At 27.0% G+C, this 21,462-nt stretch overlaps 2 protein-coding genes across 2 annotated transcripts; both read right to left on the bottom strand.

The window, feature by feature from the left end:
- Window positions 1-375: 375 nt before the first annotated feature.
- LOC107170206 (salivary alpha-glucosidase) lies at window positions 376-9,764 on the bottom strand. Its single transcript, XM_089226814.1, has 10 exons — window positions 9,517-9,764; window positions 6,373-6,552; window positions 6,148-6,305; window positions 4,763-4,891; window positions 4,446-4,684; window positions 2,461-2,659; window positions 2,135-2,390; window positions 1,827-2,019; window positions 800-943; window positions 376-634 (listed from the first exon to the last, which is right to left on the bottom strand). Exons 1-10 carry the CDS (start codon window positions 9,698-9,700, stop codon window positions 553-555), a joined length of 1,764 nt encoding a protein of 587 aa, XP_089082940.1. The 5' UTR covers window positions 9,701-9,764; the 3' UTR covers window positions 376-552.
- A 3,370-nt stretch (window positions 9,765-13,134) lies between these two features.
- LOC107169447 (maltase 2-like) lies at window positions 13,135-20,124 on the bottom strand. Its single transcript, XM_089227124.1, has 10 exons — window positions 19,857-20,124; window positions 18,079-18,258; window positions 17,851-18,008; window positions 17,184-17,312; window positions 16,815-17,053; window positions 16,461-16,659; window positions 15,636-15,891; window positions 15,365-15,560; window positions 13,687-13,830; window positions 13,135-13,560 (listed from the first exon to the last, which is right to left on the bottom strand). The coding sequence occupies exons 1-10, from the start codon at window positions 20,035-20,037 to the stop codon at window positions 13,476-13,478; spliced, it is 1,767 nt and encodes a 588-aa protein (XP_089083250.1). The 5' UTR covers window positions 20,038-20,124; the 3' UTR covers window positions 13,135-13,475.
- Window positions 20,125-21,462: the final 1,338 nt, after the last annotated feature.

The raw sequence follows: 21,462 nt of genomic DNA, 5'->3' as shown, positions 1-21,462 counted from the left end.
CTTAAAAAAAAATTCGCATTTATATAACCAACATAACTTTGCAACAATAACCTTAGTTTCTTTATTTTAATTCATAAATAAATAATTTTAATGACCTTTTTAAACGATATTTCATATTTTAAACATCATGGCTCTTGATATCATCGTTTTTATCCATGTGACTCGTTGAAGTATTAATGTTGGCCACCCATGGGCCATGGTATATATTATCAATTATTATTATGTTTAAACAGTTTCCAAAATGAATTCATCGTTTTTTTACTAACAATCAAAAACATCACATTAATAATATATTATTTTGATTATGGTTTTAATTTCTTAAGTTTTACTTATAGGTATTAGGTAGGTGTAATAGATACAACATATGACACAACATTAGAAACTCAAATAGGTTTATTGAGAACTGGTGACAATAATTGAATATTGTTTAATAATTAATGCTATAATCAATAATAGTTATAATTTATAAACTTATGCTTACTAACTTATGTTCAACTTATACAAGCTATAAATTAAATATTTTATAAATTAAATATTTTATAAATTAAATTTTTAATCTTCACTAACTCTTGAGGTTGTGAGTACAAGAGCTGCTTTTGGACGCAGTAACACTTTTTCAGTACATAATATATTTCTAGAAAAATACAAAAATTTTAAATAAATAACTTAATTTATTAATTAAATACAATTATTCTAATTTTTAATAGAAATATTAATATTATATAGATGATGATAATTTTATTGTATAGTTCAAAATGTTTATTTTACATATATTTAATTGTAAAATATAGTTACTTACCCAGTAACATAACCAGAGTTAATACTAGAGACCTTAACTTTCAAAGTCAGTGGTAAAGTACCTCTAGCTTCCAACAAGTTAACTGTTTCTATTTCACTCCCAAAGTTAACTACGATAAAATAAGTCGGGTGATCATAAAAACTCCTATAATAAATCAATAAATTAGTCTTTTTAAAATTAGTCATTTTAAACAATTTTAAATGACCTATAAATATAACAAAATTGTATTACATAATACACACTTAATCTACACTTCGTCTTCGTTCTTCAAAAAGATTAAAATACAGTGGAACCTCGATAACTCGAACCTTTATAAGTCAAATTTTTTTTCGCCCCAACCGATTCGAGTTATCGAGGTTTCTCTGTATTATATTAAAGTTGATGAGATAAAAAAATGCATACTAACATTGAATTTAAAATATGTTTTAGTACAATGTTTAAGTATAAAAGTAAATAAGGAGAGTAGTTCACGTTGAGACAAAAATCGTGGTATACGATGAGACCATCCATGGTCTAATAAGACATATGTTATTCTTGATATAAAATTAAAAAATAAGCATGAAAAAATAGTTTAACATTTCAAACTTGGTAATTATTTTTTAAATAGCATAAAATGTACATAATGACATGAAGGACATAGGATCAAGGTATACTATTAAATATACTCGTATAATATCTACATTACATTTTATATACAGATACCATATGAAAAACTTATAGAAATAAAAAATATTTGCAATATTCTTCTTTTAGTTTAAATGAACATACAGTTCCTTCAGTCTTACTTTGATCTTGATATGGTGAATTAAACTATATCAAAAAAACCATAAGTAAATTATTTCACTTGTCTGGTTAATGAACTTGTATCATCGTAGACTACTCTATACCTTAAATATTAAGTAAGTATTTTTACCTATTGTATAAAATATACCAGTTGTATTATTCATATTTTTTTCATAACGATAATGGTGAAGTATCTTAAACTTGAACGCTACAATAATATAACAATTACTATTGAAAAACATACCGTGAAAATCCAAACACCCATTTGGACAGTGTGTACAAATGCAAATCGCCTTTGACAAATGTCAGACTTCTCCTCAATTGCGCCAATTGTCTGTATGACTTTAAGTTACTTTTGTGCCTGGATTCATCTGCCATATTTTTTTTCCAATAATCAGCGTTAAGAGGAAGCCACAATGAAGATGAATTAGAAAAACCTGCATGTAATAACGAAGGTAAAATAATGTTTTTTTTTCTGATTCAAAATAGCTCATATGATATTATAAAGCTATATTTGATAATAGGTACCTACATGTTATTAAATTTATTTACCTGCGTTATACGAATTGTCCCATGGGAATGGAGTTCTCACTGGATCTCTGCTGAATTTCAAGAACCTATAGGGACCCACGTTAAGACCCGCTGGATCAACAGTTTGATCCCAACGAACATTTGTATCAATCATACCTAGTTCGTCCCCATAATAAGTCACTGAGGTGCCGGGTAAGAGGTGTTGGATCATGTGTAGTCCATCGACTAACATTGGATTGGTCCTTGAAGCCACTCTTGCGTTATCATGGTTACCTAACTGAACATTATAATAATTTTTCATCGATATTATTACTGTCCAAATAAAAGTTGCTATTTATTCTACTCACCACCCAGTTAGGCCACATGCCGGTGGGCATACCATACATCCATGATCTGATCATATCATGGACCTGAGCAGCATCAGACTGTTGATCGAACGTTCCGATGAATAAGAAGTTAAATGGAAAATGAGCACCAGGCTCTGAGTTATTACCGTAGTACATCATGGTTTTATTGAACGGTGAGTAACATTCCACCATCATAAATCTAAAAAAAAAAGTCGTTAATAAACATTCTAAATATCAGTATAAAATGCAAATATGATATTTAATATAAAAAAATCATTTTTTAAATGAAAATATCTTTAAATTTAAGTAGCAGTCACAATGTTAATTCTATTTTAAAAAATCAAATATTTGATCAAAAAATAACCATTTTCCCGCTATCTATTTTGACCATTAATTAATAACATATTATGTAATTCTATAAATACCAAACGTAATAACTTATTGTAATAAACTAGCTGATCCTCGTGCACTTCGTTGTCCGTTAAAAATATCAACTCTATTTGATTCAAAATGTGTGTTTAATTCGTTGTTTAGTACTCGGACTAACACGCTAGCCATGTTCAAAACTCCTCGTGAGAATTGCCGCTTGTTTACCCTATCTTATAATCTCCAATTATTCTCCATTAAAGATTTCTAACGCTGCAGTCACATAAAATACAGGAATAAAACTATATTCAATCATAATATTTTCTCTCATTTTTAGCTTTGTAAAGGTGAAACAATTTTTAAAGTTGATACTTATTAACAAATTACTAATTTCTTATTCGAATTACTGATCAAAATTTTTTTGAGAGGCATAGCTGTATAGAAATTACATCATTATAACAACAACAACAAAAACAAAAATACAAAACATCAGTTACAACTTTTAATGTCATAGACGCATGTGCCACGGAAAAAAACAAAAATAAAATAATAACAAATTCAGGGATAGTAGTTTTTATTATTATTGAAACTAATAGCAACCATCAATAAACAAAAATGTCCATTTTAAATCTCAAAATGTGTGTTTATGCATCTCCCGGGGTTAGGCCTATCACCTTTTAACTAAGCCTATCTTCTGTCCATAGGTCTAATAAATCTGTGTACCAAATTTCGTCGTAATTGATTCATCCGTTTAAGGAATGCATAAAGGAAAAACTAACAGACAGAAATAAATTTTAATATAGATAATATATAGATTATTAACGGATCGAATATTATTACATTATTTAAAGCTGACCCGGTGAACTATTATAATGTGATATACATTAAAATCTTCCCAGAAACGTGACCAACTAAAATAACTATAAAATTAATAAGTACAAACAAGAAAAAAATGATTTGAAAACTGTGCAAAAAGTTAGTTTAGGGCTTTATAGGCTATCGAAACTGGTTCGAACTCGAGACACTCAGCACATTAATCCTACCGAAGTGCTATTGCCTCATAGAATTTTTGGTACGTGGCAATAATTTTACGGCTTTTCAATACCTAGCAAATTAATACATTTCTTATAAATTCTAAAGTTCTGACATAACCTGTGGACTTTCTAAAAACGTTATATAGTCTATAGTCTTCCTCGATGAAAGGACTATACAACAACAAAATAATTTTTAAGTTCGAACCAGTAGTTTTTGAGATTAACACGTTCAAACTTTCTTAACTCTTCAGCTTTATATAAAATTATTTATTATTAATTTATAATATTAAAGTAAGATTCGTGATTTTATTGTATTTAGTATATATTATGAAAAAAATTTAGTAAAAATGACAACATTTCTCAAATACTTATTGCATTTATAAACAAATACCGGTAAATATTCACATCCTTACAGTATCTAATACCTATTAGTAATGAACTAATGAATGCAGACATTTATCATTATTATTGGTTTTAAATATATAAAAAATTAGTGGAGACTGGGGAACAGTAACTACCAATAAAGGTTACCATAACGAGATCACCTTAACATAAAAAATATTTATATTTCCACTTTTTAATTACTTAGTTTTCTTTTCCCTGGTCCTGTAACTGTCCAGCACCTGCCTCCATTGACGTACTATGGTATAAGTTTCAGGTTGATCCAGTGTGCTTGTATGTGTTAAAGAATCGTAATCGGTGTCCAAATAGCCGATTTTATTAGATTTTGGTTCGTCAGCTAGATCTTCTCTTTCGTATAGATAGTTCACCGCATCGAATCTGAACCCGTCAACGCCACGTCCCAACCAATATAACAGCGTGTTCTAAGAAAAAAAAAGATATTCGTTTAAAATACGAACCAACAACTGAATGATTATTAATTAATATCATGGATGTAATACTTTTATTTCTTCTCTAACAGATGGATTTCTGTAGTTCAAGTCGGGCTGTTTCACTTGAAACTGATGTAAATAATATTGTTGACGTTCTTCATTCCATTCCCAAGCAGATCCACTGTTGAATACACCTAACTGGAAATCGACAAACCTTATATTATAATAGCCATGTTTAAACGTATAAGTATTGAAATAAGTAGTAACAGTTTAGGTGTATTACCTACAAGAAAACAATTTTCTTTTAAATACCTACTTATATCCAAAGATTACATTTTATTGTTCTTGACATAAGTACACTTCAGTTAAAACAATTTTAAGTTTTAATTGAACTTCTTAGTGAGTATATACTTAGATACTGGTAAGCATTTCAAAGTTAATTTTAGCATAATATTGCTTATGTTATAAATTGCTATAATTAACATTACGAGTATTTTACTGTATTTTAAGATGAAATAATCGCTCAATATTTAATATGTATCTAGATATTTTAGAATATTAATTGTGTAAAATACCTGTTTCAAGCAGATTGCATAAAATACATTTATTATTTAGTTCTGATAATAATAAAGATTATACTATTTTCCTCTTTGTTTTTAATATTCAAAATAAGAAAATTTACAATTAACACAGGTAAATGAAATAATGTATAACATACAATAAGTAAATTTGATAATCCTTTATGTTGTATGTAACTTTTGACTGGTTAAATGTTTTAATGAATGTCGGACCTCCATCAGAGATAGCAATACGTTCTTACTTTCTTAGTAGAGTCCAGTATTGCGAACTGCAGATGGTACCATAATATTGCTTTATAATCTGATTCGAGAAATAAATATTTGAAATGGTCTACAATAATGACGAATCAACTACCAGAAAATACATCAACAATGAAGTTTGCACATCAATTAGTTCTTATCGTTATGTTTCGACAAATAAGTTAGATATGCTTAATGAAAAGATTTTCCGCAAAATGTTGGGCCGAAAAGAAAAATTATATGGATATTTGGAGCTAAAAAATTGAAATTATGATGAACACTTTTTTTTATTAAATCCCATCATATTTCATTATATTCCCCACCCTTTAAAGACTTATTTTTTACCTAAGACTATAAACTTTCCTCAAAGTCTAGTGATTTTTTGACGTTAATGAAACTATTGATAATGTGATGAAAGAGTTCATCCCTTATGCAAGAACTTTAGAAGAAATATTATGGTATTTTAAGAAAGAACCGTTTAAATCTCTGTATTGATACCTACTAAAGGACAATATTCAGAAGGCAATCAGTTTAAATACTCTCACTGTAACTTTCATATATGATACATAATAAAAGCGAATCTGTGCCATCTGTGAATTTATATTTCACAATAAGTGAAATATCTTTATTACTCACCCAATTACTCGGAGCGGTGAGATTTCCATGTGCATCACGGATCGGATCTTTCCATACATAATAGTCACTGAAGGGTTCTATTTTTTTAATTGATTTTTGGAACCATTCGTGTTCATCACTCGTGTGGTTAGGCACAAAATCCAATAAGATCTTTATGCCTGTGTGTAAGAATCAGAAATATATTATGTAATTTTTAAAAAAAATATTAGAAATAAGAATGCATACCATGTTTGTGAAACTCATCCCTCATACGTTCAAAGTCTGCCATTGAGCCATAAATAGGATCGATCTCTTTGTAGTCTGAAATATCGTATCCAAAATCATTTTGTGGCGAGAGAAATATTGGCGATAACCAAACGGCGCCAACACTTATAGATTTGAAATATGGGACTTTTTCTGTTATACCTATAAAATACAAAATATAATGTAATAAACTTATAAGTCTTAACGTGTTCATTGAATCCTTTTAAGTAATAATAAATTATTAATGTTATTCCATTAAAACAAAATGATAACTCATTAATGTAATTATGGAGACATGAGGTTTCAAAAGCACCTAGAAAAATACAAATAAATATTGGAAAAACAGGAATTTTTACATGAAATTGGTATTCAACAATTTCAATTTTGGTTTTTGATATAACTCTCAAAAATATTACCAAAGTAAATGAAATTTGTTGAATAAATGTTTATATTAGCACTTTCAATAAACCCTACACTTTTCAAAATATTTTGACTTAATATGTTGAAGTATGTATGGGAAAATAAAATTTTCAATATTTATTAGTTTTTTAATCAATGTAGATAAAAAAATGACGCACAAATTTAATACAAGGTTAATTATAAGTTTTTGAAAGTGGAAATTAAAAAAAAGTTCAACATAATTTCACGATATTTTTTTATGAGCATCCTAACCTAACCAGAAATTCGAATAATGACAAAATTCAAAACAAAAAAACATGAATATTTGCAAATTATTTTGAGTAGGAATTCGTCAAAATTTTTCGTTTCATATATAAAATTTGAAAATTTAATACAATATTCCTTATAAGTTTGTCTACTTTTATCAAAAACAAAACGTCTATTAAAAAGTCTAATTAAATTTTTATGAGCGTTTGAAAGTTCATAATTTAACAACTTTGGATATTCAATTTATTTCTCGTAGAACGATTTTCTTATAATGTAGTAATTAAAAAATAAATGACCATAGAACCTTAAAATTTACAAAATGTGTTAATTTTATCATTTTCCATTTTAAAGTTTTCAAAATATTTTGACTCGTTTTGAGCTGTTTACGGAAAATTAAAATTTTTTTGTTTTTTTGTTCTATAAATGTCTGTACAATTTTGTTCATTGGCTCAAAAAGTTTCAACATTTGATACAAGGTTCCTGATATAATGTTATAATGGTAGTAAGAAAAATTTTTAATACACAAAGGCATGATTTATTATATGCATTTAAATTTCGGCTTTTAACATTTACTAATTATTTTGTATTTAAAAATGTATAAAATGTCCGATTTTATAGTGCTAGGAATTGAAAATTTAAATAAGGTTTTATATGACGTAAGAAGTTATTTCTATGATGAAAAATTATAAACAAATTTTTTTTTATAGCTACTTTCAAATATGAACAAGATTGTATATTTAATCAAGAATAACGATTTTAGTTATTTAGTATTTGTGTCTGTCATCACGTTTTGGGGCAGTAAAAATGCATCAATTTTCGACTTCAGTACCTATTTCGTTCAATCAGAAAGTGAATCTAGTTGGTATTTTGGGGGTTCGAAAGTAAAAATTTCTTAATATTTTTCTAAAAATTTGGGATAAACAAACTAAAAATTAAGGGAAAAACGGGAAATGTTATGCACAATCAGTTTTTGATGTAATTTTAAAACAGATGGCCATATAGATACATGAAATTTTCACAGAATGTATATATATAAGTATATTCTATCCACCATACAATTTTCGAAAAATTTAAACTTAATTTGAACTATTTATAGGCATATGCAATTTTTAATCATTATTAGTTTTATTTTTAAATTAATATCGATAAAAATGTATTATTTAATTGTTGGGCAGAAAAGCTTGAAAATTTAATACAAGGCTCATAATATATTTTTCAATAGTAGTTGAAAAATAAAAAAAATACATAGTCACAATTTTTTTTACAAGCATTCAAACTTTGAATATTGACAACATACGTAAATATCATGGAAATTCGCAAATTATTTTAAGCTAGAAATTCATAAAAAATGTTCTTATAAAATCTAAGATTTAAAAATTTTTAATAATCTATAATAGATAAATAAACCATCTCCACTCAGAATCGTTTTTCGTATACAATGATAAAGTATCATTAAAATTTAATTCCATCTATTACAGTAACCCACTTGTAACCTACTGCACAGCAGAGAGAAATCCACGATTTACCCGATTTTTTTGTTTTTTATTTTAAATGCAAATACTTTCGTTAATTATAATAATTTCTTCGTTTAATTTTTACAAAAATATTTAAAATAAGTATTTGTGTACTTGAAAAGTATTTGAATACTTTTACTCAAGCACTTTTCAAATCTTTAAAAAGTTAGTTTTAATTGTTTTTAATTCGTATACGCAATTGCACGCTTAACCTACATCGCTAACTTGTTGGATCAATGTTGAATGATTTCTCGTTGTAGGTGGAATAACAATTATAACATAAATCACTTTTAAAGTACACAAACAGTGTAAATATTTTATTTAATCATTATCGGTTACAAATATTTTTATTTATGTGGTTGGGAAAACAAGTATGTACCTAAATGCATTGTAAGAAAAAAATATTTTTAAAAAAAGGGGCCTATTTCATATTATTATATCGTAATTAATAATATTTTACATTTAAATACCCATATAAACATGTATTAATGTGAATACAATTTCTGGAAAATGTTAAGTGTTTTATATTTTACACAACACACTTTCATAATGTAATTATATATAGCTAAACATTTTTTTAGGAAAATCTAGCTATTTTATAATTAATCGTTTATTTAAGTAAAATAACGTGTTTTTTAATATCGCATTCAATCTATTAATAATGTGTATGATTTTTTTTAAATGAACAATCAAAAGGCTTACTTTTAAAACGCAATAAAATGTGTAATGGCAAATCATTTTGAAATTAATGTCACTCTATGTAAATTAAATCAATATATAGTAAATTAGAACTAAAACTATAATATAGTCTATCATTTGTACTTAATAGTAATGACAAAATATTTTTTACATGTGTATATTTACAAGAAAAAAATAATAATAATACTAATAAATTATTATTTCGGTATAGAGTCTGGACTGTTAAAACGTGTGTAGGTATACTCACCGTTCAGGTCTCCAATCCCGTCACCATTGCTGTCTTTAAATGATCTCACGTATATTTGATAGATAATTTCCGTTTGCCACCAGTCTGGTTCGGCTGAATCGCTCAAACCTTCATAAATATACTCTGACGATACAAGACTGTTGGAGGCAAATAGCCACATGCATAACGTTATTGCTTTAAACATGTTGACTGAGCGGCAGTGTTATGTGCCGAGTGTACAACACCCGTAATAATGTCGAATCCACAGTTAATCATGGCCTATTTATGCATTTTGTTAATATGATGTTACATTTTCACGGATTTATCTGCATGTCATTTTGTAAGTGGCCAATTCCCTATCTTTTAGCTAACGCATAATCAGCGCACTCAAGAGTTACTCGCATTACCTACGCCGTTTAATCCGTAAAACGAATTTATTAAAAAAGTGACAAAATAGCGATTTGATTTTTATAGTCTGGTAAATAAAAAACTATTAGACGTAATGTCTATATTAATAGTTTTATTATTATTATTATTAGGAGTAGTAGTAGTTTACATTTATATTTTAAAAATATTGAGGACCTAGCCGATAGTCCACTAAAGTTGTTTCCTATGAATTAAGACAACACTTAGTGGTTATAATACTATCTTGCTCATATTTTTGAACTGCAGAGTTACATTTTTTGTTTTTCGAGTATAATGAAGATTTCCTCGTGTCCATTATATTGTTTGTTTAATACTATTAGGTAATAAAAATCGTTTATATCATATTGATATTAATAAATTATAAAAAAAACTCCTTGCTATATAAATTGTCAATGACTAATTGTGAAGTTTTACGGTTGAATTATACATAGGTACTTACTTCACAAATATAGAATTAAGTTATTCATTAAATAAAACGGAAGGCCTGTAGTTACCTTTTATTTATTGTAATAATGTAATTATTCTAGTAGGAATAAATATTAATTACTAACTATAACTTTCAATTTGATCAAACTAGTTTTTTTTACATAATTTAATAATTGTATCAATTTAAATTGTTAATTTTTACTAAAATTTCCAGATTAAAACCCCTCACTAAACACAATACGTAATCACTTAATATTACTATAATTGTCAGTTATTAGTCTAATATTATAAGAGTTACATTTAATTTTAAAAATATAAAAATTTGAACGAAAAACCAACTAATTATTTATTTTGATGAATATTGCATGTAGAAGCAAAGAATTTTTCAAATAATTATAAGTACATAAAAGATTAGTTTTATAAATTTGAAATCGCCAATAAACTTAATTTTAATTTAGAAACGTTGAAATATAATAATATATAATATTTAAGATTAATTTCAAGCTATATAGGAGAATTTAAAACTTTTTGATTTTGATTATTTATAATAATTTTTAGAAATCATTGTTTAATAATGGTCAAACAAAAAATGTTTAATGACTTAATAAGTGATTAACAAGTTTAAAATCTCATGTGATGAATTTAATTAAAAATCTATATTTAAAATCGTTGATAGAAATGCAATAAGTTTATTTTTATCTCTTAATTTTTTTTATTTAAAATTAAAACACAAAATATATTGATTCACGGTGAAATAATTGATTCAAAAACATGATATTTTTGATTTGTGTCTTAAATGTTTTTTTTTTTTTTATTTAGAAGAATATATTTACAATCTATTTTTACAATAATCAGTAAGTATGATCACAAAATTTTATTTATATGACATTAAGAATATTAGAAATCTTAAATGTTATATTGATAAAAATAGTAAAAATAAAGTAGATAATTTATAAACATAATATTAATTAATCACTAGTTTGCTCACATAGAACAATAAAATAATTAGTTGAAATAAATTTTATTTATATAAATATTATTTTTTGTTTTTTGTGTTCAATAATACACATGTACTCCTTTTTATTACTTTCACTAAAAAAAATTACCACATAATTACCTAGTATGTTACAACATCCTTATCTACGACTGTCTTTAAATGTAAATATTAAATGTAGTATGGATAATATTATATCTATTGAACATGTTCAATGACACTGCCGTGATCTAAAAAAATGAAACCAAAACTGCTACGATAACAGCATAAAATACAATGACGACAATGATTGTATTATCTAGTAAGAAAGTAAAATGTTGTTTAAATTCTAAAATTCTAAATTAGTTATGACAAATTTGGATAAAGAATAATATAGAAAAATATTATCACATAAAGTATTTAACTGAATAATAGGCCAACACAAGAGTTATTAATTTTTACCTACTATTGCATCACATTTTAATACAAGTTTTTTTTATTAAGGTTTATTTTTGTAAATGGATAAAGATGTTTATGTACCTGAATTTCCTATGACTACTTTATCATTTACATACACAGTACAATTATTATTCATACAACCATCAACATTATCAACATTTTCATTAAATTTGTCATCATCAACTGTCACAACTAAAAAACATAAGAATTTTAACTTAATAAACTAATAAGTAGAACAAATTCTAAATAAATTCTATAATTTTATAAAAATTAAATAGTGATAAATTTATATAGTTTATTGTACCTGAATTTAATTTAATTTAATTTCAAACTTATCTTTAGCATTCACAGTGCAAACATTATCATTTTTAATAAATATATCATCATGAACTATAGCAAAAATATATGATTTTAATGTCCAAGTTAACCTAATAAGTAGCATAAATATTAAAATAAATGTATAATTGTGTGTTATGATTGCAGTATAAAAAAATAACAATAACAAGGTAGATACACAGCTCATTGAATTTTGTTATCAATAAATAATAAAGCTATAGTTCTTCACCCAGTTTACTATAGATACTTTACTAAATACCTTCCTAATATATAAATAAAATTGAACAATTTTTTCAAATTTCTTAAAAAAAAATATTTTTGACATAATATAATAAAAAATTATTAAGTATAGAGAACACTAGAACAGTAAAGGCCGTTCTTACAATGTCCGGTTAAGTGTCGGTTAAGACTAACCGATAGAATTCTACCGGTTAACTCATGATAAAATCTTCCGGTTAGTGTTATCAGGCACTAACCGAGCATTGTAAGAATGGCCCTAAGTCAATATAGAGTAGCTGTAAACTATATTATATTTTTTAATCAATAATTAATAGTTAGGTTGGTAGGTATCAAATAAAACTAAATAAGAACAAAGATATCAATCAATGCAATTTATCATGATTAAATACCAAGATATTTATATTATTTAATAGTATGAAGTATGTTCTTACTTGAATCAATTTTGTTCAAAAACTTATTTAATGAACCTTAATGAAAATTAAATAAACAGGCATGTTTTCTCTTTTCTTGATAATATTGCTGATCTTTTATCAACTATGCTTATCACGATAATATTTATTGACAATATTTGTATCCATAAAAATGTATTAAAATTAAAATACAAATTGTTTAATGTTTAGACACAATACCATTGTAACTGAAATGAGTATTATGGGCCCTACACAGGTTTATACGAGTCGCAGGGTGTTCCCTGGCACACCAGGCACACCCTATAGATTTTCCTATGATATGAGTTTAGTGTATATAAGGTAGGTACATGAAAATAACAAAAACAAATGTTTAATATTATGCTTTGATTTATTTTTGCAAATTACTATCACATAATATAAAATGACCTAATCCACCACTGTATGTATATGTATAAAATTGTATTGTTGGACATGGTTATAATAGCTTAATATAAAGTGTTTGTATACACTTTATATTAATCTTGAACACTTTTGAATTTTTGTTGTTTTTAACAATAAATTAACGTTGAGAAAAACCACTATTATTGTTGTACGTATGCTATGAAATTAATAAAACATGAATACAAATAGTGTATAAAAACTATGCATTACGTTTCAAAACCAATTATATTTTAATTTGTACTTGAACTTTTATACTTTCTTCAATATTTTTAATAGTCTGCATATGGTTTAGCTGTTGAAAGAACAAGAGCTGCTTTTGGTCTCAAATGTAAGCGATTTGTGTGTATCACATTACTAAAAATTAAAAACAAAATAAAAATTACAGCAATAATTGTTGCATACAAAATGGGGCTTTTGCCCCAAAAATGGTACTGTTCGTAAAAAATTATAATATTAAAATGTTTTAAGTTTTAAACTTACCCAGTAACATAACCTGAGTTTATACTTGAAACTTTGACTTTTAATGTTTCTGGTAACGTTTGTCTAGCTTCTTTTATATTAATTGTTTCTAGTTCACTGCCGAAATTAATGACAATGAAGAAAGTTGGATGATCATAAAAACTCCTGAAATGAATAAATCACCAGCATGTAACTAATATAGGATATAACATATGAAGATACGTATTATATATATCACATGTAGCATAAACAATTTTATGGAGCTAGGTAAATTGAGTCCGAGATAAGTTTGGTTCATTTTGCATAAAAAATAATTATATTATAATTAATAAAAATGCATGTTGCTATATTCAAAATCATATACATGCAGTCAATGAATGTCTACAAATCACAAATAAAAATTTTATAGTGCATATTTTTAAATTTTAAATGCATATAAATCGTTTTTCCCTGGGACTCAAATTACCTACTACCTAATTTTTCTGGGACTCAACTTACCTACTACCTATTTTTCACCGGGACTCAATTTACCGAGTTAGGGACATTTGGGACTCAATTTACCAACCCCGAATTTTATTCATCGAATACCCATTAATCGATTTTTGTATTATTTTTTTCATAAATTAACATTTTCAGGATCAGTTATTCGATGGATTGTTTTAAGTAGGTACATTAATGTAATTAGTAATTACCTATTTTTGTGTTGACAATTCATTATTCTAATTATTAATCGGTTATCATTTAGGTGCTAAAACTGACTTAAGACTACCGATATTATTTTAGTTCCATAGTTGTGACATTCGTAACTGTAAGTATATAATACCCAATGTTAAAGTTACGTCCGTTGATGGCTTTATAGTATCTAGTATAAAAATAACGTTTCATAGGTACTTTAAAAGTGAAGCACAAATATTTCATATATTTTGAAGTGTCCAAAGTTTTTTAAACATCATAACAAGTCATTAGAGTGAAGTTGTTTTTTTTATAATAATATTAAGTTAAAGCAAAAAAAAAAAATGTAAATGACTTCATAAAATATTGTCATGAAACTGTAATGATATATTATTAAAAATAAAATCTAATATAAACATATTTATACGACAGTTTGTTTTACTGACTCGATTGTTGTTCACGATTTAATGAGTTTAAAGTATAAACTACAAACGGATAGATACCTATTGATGACACATATTTCAGTAAAGAAAAATGTTGATTTCATTAAAGTTAAGTAGGTAATGTAGCGTAATCAGTAATAAGTTGAAAGAAAACTATAACTATCTCAAATGACTGGAACAAATGCAGTTGTTTCAAATATTAAAATACAATTTCACTGAAAGATTTTTATGAGCGATAAAACATATTAATAAACGTGAAACAATAATAATTTGTTTATCGTTTATATAATAATTATAGATTTAATGCTTTAGGATGTATATGAACGTAAATAAATTAAAACAACAAGTTGACTAAAAAATTATCGTTGTTTCTTTATATTTCTTCAGTTTGAAGGTTAAGTATTTAAATGTGGCCCATCCAAGCATGAATTAAGGGCGAGTAAGCGGGCGTAGGTTCAGGCCCACACGGAAATTCAAAACTAGTGGGCCCTTGGCAATTAGTACATTTTATATAATATTTGGATATATCGTTATTATTTATCAATTTTTAATTATTATTTTTATTCCTTATCTATGTAACTTACCTCGAAAATCCGAACACCCATTTAGACAGTATGTATATGTGCAAGTCTCCTTTGATGATTGTGGGGTTCTCCCTCAAGCGCGACAACTGTCTGTACGTCTTAAGGTGACTTTTATATTTGGACAAACTAACCAAATTTTCATTCCAGTAGTCCGGGTTGACAGGAAGCCACGTTCCATTTGTTCCGTTAGTAAAACCTGTGGTGATGGAAATGTTCTATTATTATCATTATTATTGTCGTTTCGGTGAAAACGGCAAATATAATTTTATACCTGCGTTTTCAGAGTCATTCCAGGGAAACGGAGTTCTGGCTGGATCTCTAGTGAATTGCGTGTACCGCAATGGACCGACGTTACGTCCTGCCGGGTCCACAGTTTGGTTCCATCGGACATACGTGTTTTGTACACCCAACTCGTCGGCATAGTACGTGATTGGGGTTCCAGGCAACAGGAGTTGTAACATGTGTAGGCCGTCCACCAACAACGGGTTCGTCCTAGTCGCTAATCGCGAATGGTCGTGATTGCCGAGCTAAACCACACAAATAAAAAAAAAACACAGTTTTCCGTTTTTTACTGCATAAGCAATTTATATATATATATATAAAATGTATAATATAGATATATTATTAACTTTACACGTGACACGACACAGCACAGGGAAACACCTTATCCCGAAAAAATGATATTAATACATATGAAATATAAGTGTTTTTGAAAATATTATTTTAAGTTATCAAATGGGCACCTATTTTAGGTAAATTGCAAATTTTTTTAAAATAAATTCATATTTTTACTGTTTTATTATTGTCTATTTTTTTTTTTTTATATAATAACAACATACCTATTTTGATTAAATATTCCAAAGCAGAATATTTTTCTGAGTATATAAAAGAATTAAAAATCAATGATAAAACTAAATTGTTATTAGTTAACAATAATTTAAAAGTGTTACTGAACTAAAGTTTAGATGATCGGTAAGCTCCAAAATATTGTTTGGTATAGAAAATTATCGATAATATATTCGTTTCATGAGAAAATAATCGTCTTGTGTATATTGTCTAGCCAATGGTGATAGTCTATATAGTATCAGATACTGACCACCCAGTTGGGCCATTTGTCTTCAGGCATGTTCACCATCCAGGATTTAACCATATCGTATACATCGTAGGCGTTAGACTGCTGACTGAACAAAGTGATGAACATAAAGTTGAACGGAAAATGAGCTCCAGGAGATGTCGTGTTTCCGTAGTACATCATAGTTAGGTTCATTGGCGAGTTACATTCCACCATAAAGAAGCTGTCAGAAACGAATTCATAATATTATAATGACAAATATGTGCACGAATATTATAATCATACGACGAGAATTGGCAAATATTATATACGTAAGTTTTTATTATTATTTGAAACGTTTGTGAATCTCGATGAATAGGGGTTAGGTTTTTTTCTTACTTTGACATATTTTCAGCTGTCGCATAACCGTCCAACAGATTTCTCCAAACACGCACCATTTCAAAACTTTCCGGTTGATCTACAGTGTTGGTGTGCAACAACGAATGGTAATCAGTGTCTAAAATGCCGATTTTGTTTGATTTTGATTCATCCTCCAAATCTTCCCTTTCGTATAGGAAATTGACAGCGTCGAATCTGAATCCATCTACACCACGTCCCAGCCAAAATAATATGGTGTTCTAATGACGTGTTTATATTAAATTTTTATTTACGTCCATAAAAATATTATGTAAAATCAATAGTAGTACTATATGACGTGTATAATATAATATGATCATATCTAAATTGTAAATAAGTGAGAATCAATACTTTGATTTCTTCCACGACCATCGGACATCTGTAATTCAAGTCTGGTTGTTTTACTTGAAACGCATGGTAATAGTATTGTTGGCGTTGTTCGTTCCACTCCCACGCAGACCCAGTATTGAAAACGGCCACCTGAAATAGCCACAAAAGAACAATTCACAATATTTTCAATATGATTGATGATTTAATAAAAAATACCAACCATACTGTTAATATAAAATATTACAGATACCTTTAACGGAGAGACCTAATGAAGTAACTTTTGTTTTAATTAACATTAAAACATTTATTTTTAATTTTTTGTAATCCATAGAAATTGATTAAGTGTAATAAGTATGACATATTTTTTTGGAAATATTCAAATCTATTAATAAATCTAATTTTAGACAGAGTTTGATCGTAAAAACTTTTATTTAAGTTAGGTTGCTTATTTAATTTTTTTTTTTAATTTCATAATTATTTTTAAGTTAATTAATTTGAAAAGCTATCACAAATTTTTGATACTCCTAAGATAAGTTTATTTCTTAAATTATTTACCATCTATAAAATTTTTATCAATTTTGTCATCCGTTTAAATTTATCTATAAAGTACCTATCTATTTTTACAGGTTTTTTGTTAGGCAATTTATATCCATTATAATTTTTTGTCAAATAGATTTTCATTAATTACCCAGTTGTTCGGAGGTGTTCTGGTACCATTTTCACTGATGATTGGGTCTTTCCACACGTAATAATTTGTGTAAGGTTCAATTCGCTGTACAGATTTTGTGAACCACATATGTTCGTCACTCGTGTGGTTTGGCACAAAGTCCAACAATACTTTTATACCTTTTAATCAATTAAGTTAAAAATACGTCTTGTACAAAACATCAACCGAAGACTCCAGTCATAAACGTACCTTTTTTGTGTAATTCATCTCGCATCCGGTCAAAGTCTGCCATAGTACCGAATAATGGTTCGACCTGCTTATAGTTTGATACATCATACCCAAAATCATCTTGAGGAGATTGAAATATTGGAGATAACCAAATCGCTCCAACATTTATACTCTTAAAATAATCAACTTTTTCCGTAATACCTATTTGAAATTTTAAAATAATTTACTGAATTTCGTATTATTATTTTGTTAATATGACTACTTTTTTAAATTTAATTAATTCAGTAATACGTTTAAACAAGTAGGTAAGTATTATCTCAACTCTCAAGTATTATGGTCCCCAAGAAAAGTGAACTTTATTGTTTTATTAACATATTTTTAAGTAAGTTGAATTGAAAACAACTGTTAATTCTAAATGATTTATTCAATACCCATAGATGTTTATTCTTTATATAATAATATTTTAGGTTAAAAACAATATTCTAAGAAAATTGCAAGATGATGGAAGCGAACAAATATTTTTCGCTAAGTGTTTGCACAAGCAAGTTCCTGACTATTAAATGTTAGCCTTGAACAATTACATCTTTAGTGGTTTCAACCTTCACTGGAAAAAAACGCTTGTCAAGTTTGAATCAGTATGTAGGTTACACTTTCTTGATAGTACGTATATATTTTATCATGTTATTATAAAGGTTCCTTAGTTTCAAATTTTTTTTTAAATTTTTTGTGCCACTTTTATGGAACTAACCTCGTAGTGTTTATCCATCATAAAATTGTAAACTAATGTTTCCCTTAATATTTAGTTTTTATCTACGAATATGTATGTATGTGCTTAAAATATCAAGTCATATAACTTCAAAGGTCTGTATCACATGAGTTATCAATGATACAAGTTATCCTAGACAAAATGGTTCTATCAAAACCTAAAAAACATTATCCGTTCTCCAATTTCAAAGATATGCGTTGCTAAATAAAAATCTATCTAAAATTTTAAACATTTTTAACAGTTAAAAAATTGATTAATTTTTTTTATATTTCACATTTTGTAATTTATTGATATTGCAAGCCTTCTAGCTGTCATAGTTTAAGAGAAAAGTTAAAAATTACAGCTTTTAGGGCTGAATACAACGATGTTTTTCTGGATTCTAATCATTATATCATTATACCACTTGAGATGATTCAAATCTACCTCATAAATATCTTATATTAAAGTTGAAATGAAATTTAAAAAAATAAAACATATTTATACTAAGGATATATAATTTATGAATATAAATAAGTAGTAACCAAACAACTATCATTCAATTGAAAGTCTATTCTGTCATCACATACACTTATTGTGTTAAATAATATAAATTTTGCATATTTTAATAAAAAAAAAATAAGAAGTACTAATACTACCTTAATTAATCACCTACTAATTATTACTGAGTTACGTTTTTATTATTTTCCTATTTGCCACAAATTCTTGAAACCTTATAAATTCAAATTTTTATTATTCCGATTACTATACCTATGCTTGATTAAAAATCAAGAAAATAAAAGACTAGGTACCAAAAAGTATTGCTGAATTCTTTGGATTAGTTTAAAATATGTTCATGTAAGAATCTTGAAACTTTATTTTTAATAATATCACTGAAACTTGACAAACATTAGAAAATATAAACAATATGAATACTTTAATTTTTAATTCGTATTAGAATCATACCTAAGATACTGTTTTTATATCTTTATTTTGTTTAATATTTGAAAATCCATGTATTTATTTAATCAAATACAAAATAATACACAGTACGTACCATTGAAATCTCCAATTCCATCGCCGTTACTGTCTTTAAAAGAACGAACGTAAATCTGATAGATAATATTCGATTGCCACCATTCTGGTTTAAATGTATCGTCGAATCCTTTGAATATGTACTCTGCAGACACAAATGTATGGGCGACAAACAACGATACAAAAATAATTATTTTAAACATTCTGACGTTAAAACGAATTACAAGCGTTAATGGTGTGACGGCTCATGAAGGCAGCCACCAATATAATGGCTAATCCAAATAGGAATCGTATTCATATATTTATATGTGTTAAGTTCATAATTATTATAATCAATGATTACCTATTTATTTATCCAAACCATTTTAATCTTTATTGGTCTAAATAAAATTATATTATACTAGATAAATACCATAATACTATACAACCCTATTTTATGACAGGTAACCTATTGGACCGTATTACCGAATATCAATATTACCTTTAAATTATGATCGTTATACTATAATGGTAAAATAATTACTGAATGTTCATAAGTGCTATACTATCTGAATTTAACAGGTTTTTTCGTTAAATTACAAAACTTAAAAAATTGATACAAAGTTGTCAAATTTATATCCAATTGAAACATTAATTTTAAGGAAAATAATTTTTTGAAATATAAATTTATTAAAAAAGAATTACATAATAAAGGAATTACATTTTTGTGGAATAATATTTTTTTGGAATGTTTTTTAGATTCTGAGCGGAGCGATGAATGTATATTTTTTTTTGATTATATTTTGGATATTATGAATGATCATTATTTATTTACAAGTTTAAACTTATTACTTTTAGATTATGTGGATAAGTACTCAAGGCCAACTTTGACAGAGGGAAGTATAGGAAAATGTTTATCGTCTTAAATTTTTGGGGACCCTTTAAAATTATTACCTCAAGTTTTTTACTGATATAGACATCAACAATTGTTGCATATTCAGCATTTATATAATATGATATTACACCTATACTGTTTATACTAACAATAATCATAAGTATCATATTACGATAGGTGGGGACTGTCTATCGGTTATTAGCGAGTAGAAATATATTGTACGTCATTAATATTTATACTGTTAATAATAAATGTCTATATAATACGTTTATGTTATTATTTATATTAATAAAACATAACAAATCGGCGACGAAGAATATAATAATTTAATCGTAATCACTAGTGCATTAGAAGTTTCAAGTATTGTATTCATACTAATACAAAATGGCAACTCCTAAGACAGAATCCATAACGAACTTCAATCAAGTTATTGGGTCACCTGGAAACTTTGAAACAGGTATGGATAGCACGCCAAACGATGTTGAGTATGAAACTCTAATCAAAAGTTTGAACAAATATTTCAAACCAATAAAATCGTACTTCGCGGCTAGGTATGCATTTTATCAAGCTAAACAAAGACAAGATGAATCGGTGTGCCAATGGGGTGCACGTGTCAAAAATCTTGCTTCAAAATGTGGGTTTTCGTCGGAACTAACAACAGTCATTAGAGACATATTTGTTGTCGGAATGGGTTCAGGACCAATCCAAGATCGTCTGTTAGAAGAGGATACCTCAAAAATTGGAGTTACATATT

This window comes from Diuraphis noxia, unplaced genomic scaffold, assembly GCF_037042655.1.
Source record: "Diuraphis noxia isolate RWA-SAM2 unplaced genomic scaffold, SU_Dnox_SAM2 contig0004, whole genome shotgun sequence".
NCBI lineage: Eukaryota > Metazoa > Arthropoda > Insecta > Hemiptera > Aphididae > Diuraphis > Diuraphis noxia.
The sequence above is the reverse complement of the archived record's forward strand: the minus strand, read 5'-3'. Positions and strand labels throughout refer to the sequence as shown.

Excerpts from the sequence above, each read along its gene's own strand:
- LOC107169447 (XM_089227124.1), bottom strand. The coding sequence starts at position 20,037 with ATGTTTAAAATAATTATTTTTGTATCGTTGTTTGTCGCCCATACATTT. Across the intron at positions 17,313-17,850 it reads GAACACCTCCGAACAACTGG|GTGGCCGTTTTCAATACTGG; the intron begins GTAATTAATGAA and ends TGGCTATTTCAG. Across the intron at positions 15,561-15,635 it reads GAATGACTCTGAAAACGCAG|GTTTTACTAACGGAACAAAT; the intron begins GTATAAAATTAT and ends CCATCACCACAG.
- LOC107170206 (XM_089226814.1), bottom strand. The coding sequence starts at position 9,700 with ATGTTTAAAGCAATAACGTTATGCATGTGGCTATTTGCCTCCAACAGT. Across the intron at positions 2,660-4,445 it reads ACCAGGGAAAAGAAAACTAA|ATTTATGATGGTGGAATGTT; the intron begins GTAATTAAAAAG and ends TTTTTTTTTTAG. Across the intron at positions 944-1,826 it reads TGGGTGTTTGGATTTTCACG|GAGTTTTTATGATCACCCGA; the intron begins GTATGTTTTTCA and ends GATTTATTATAG.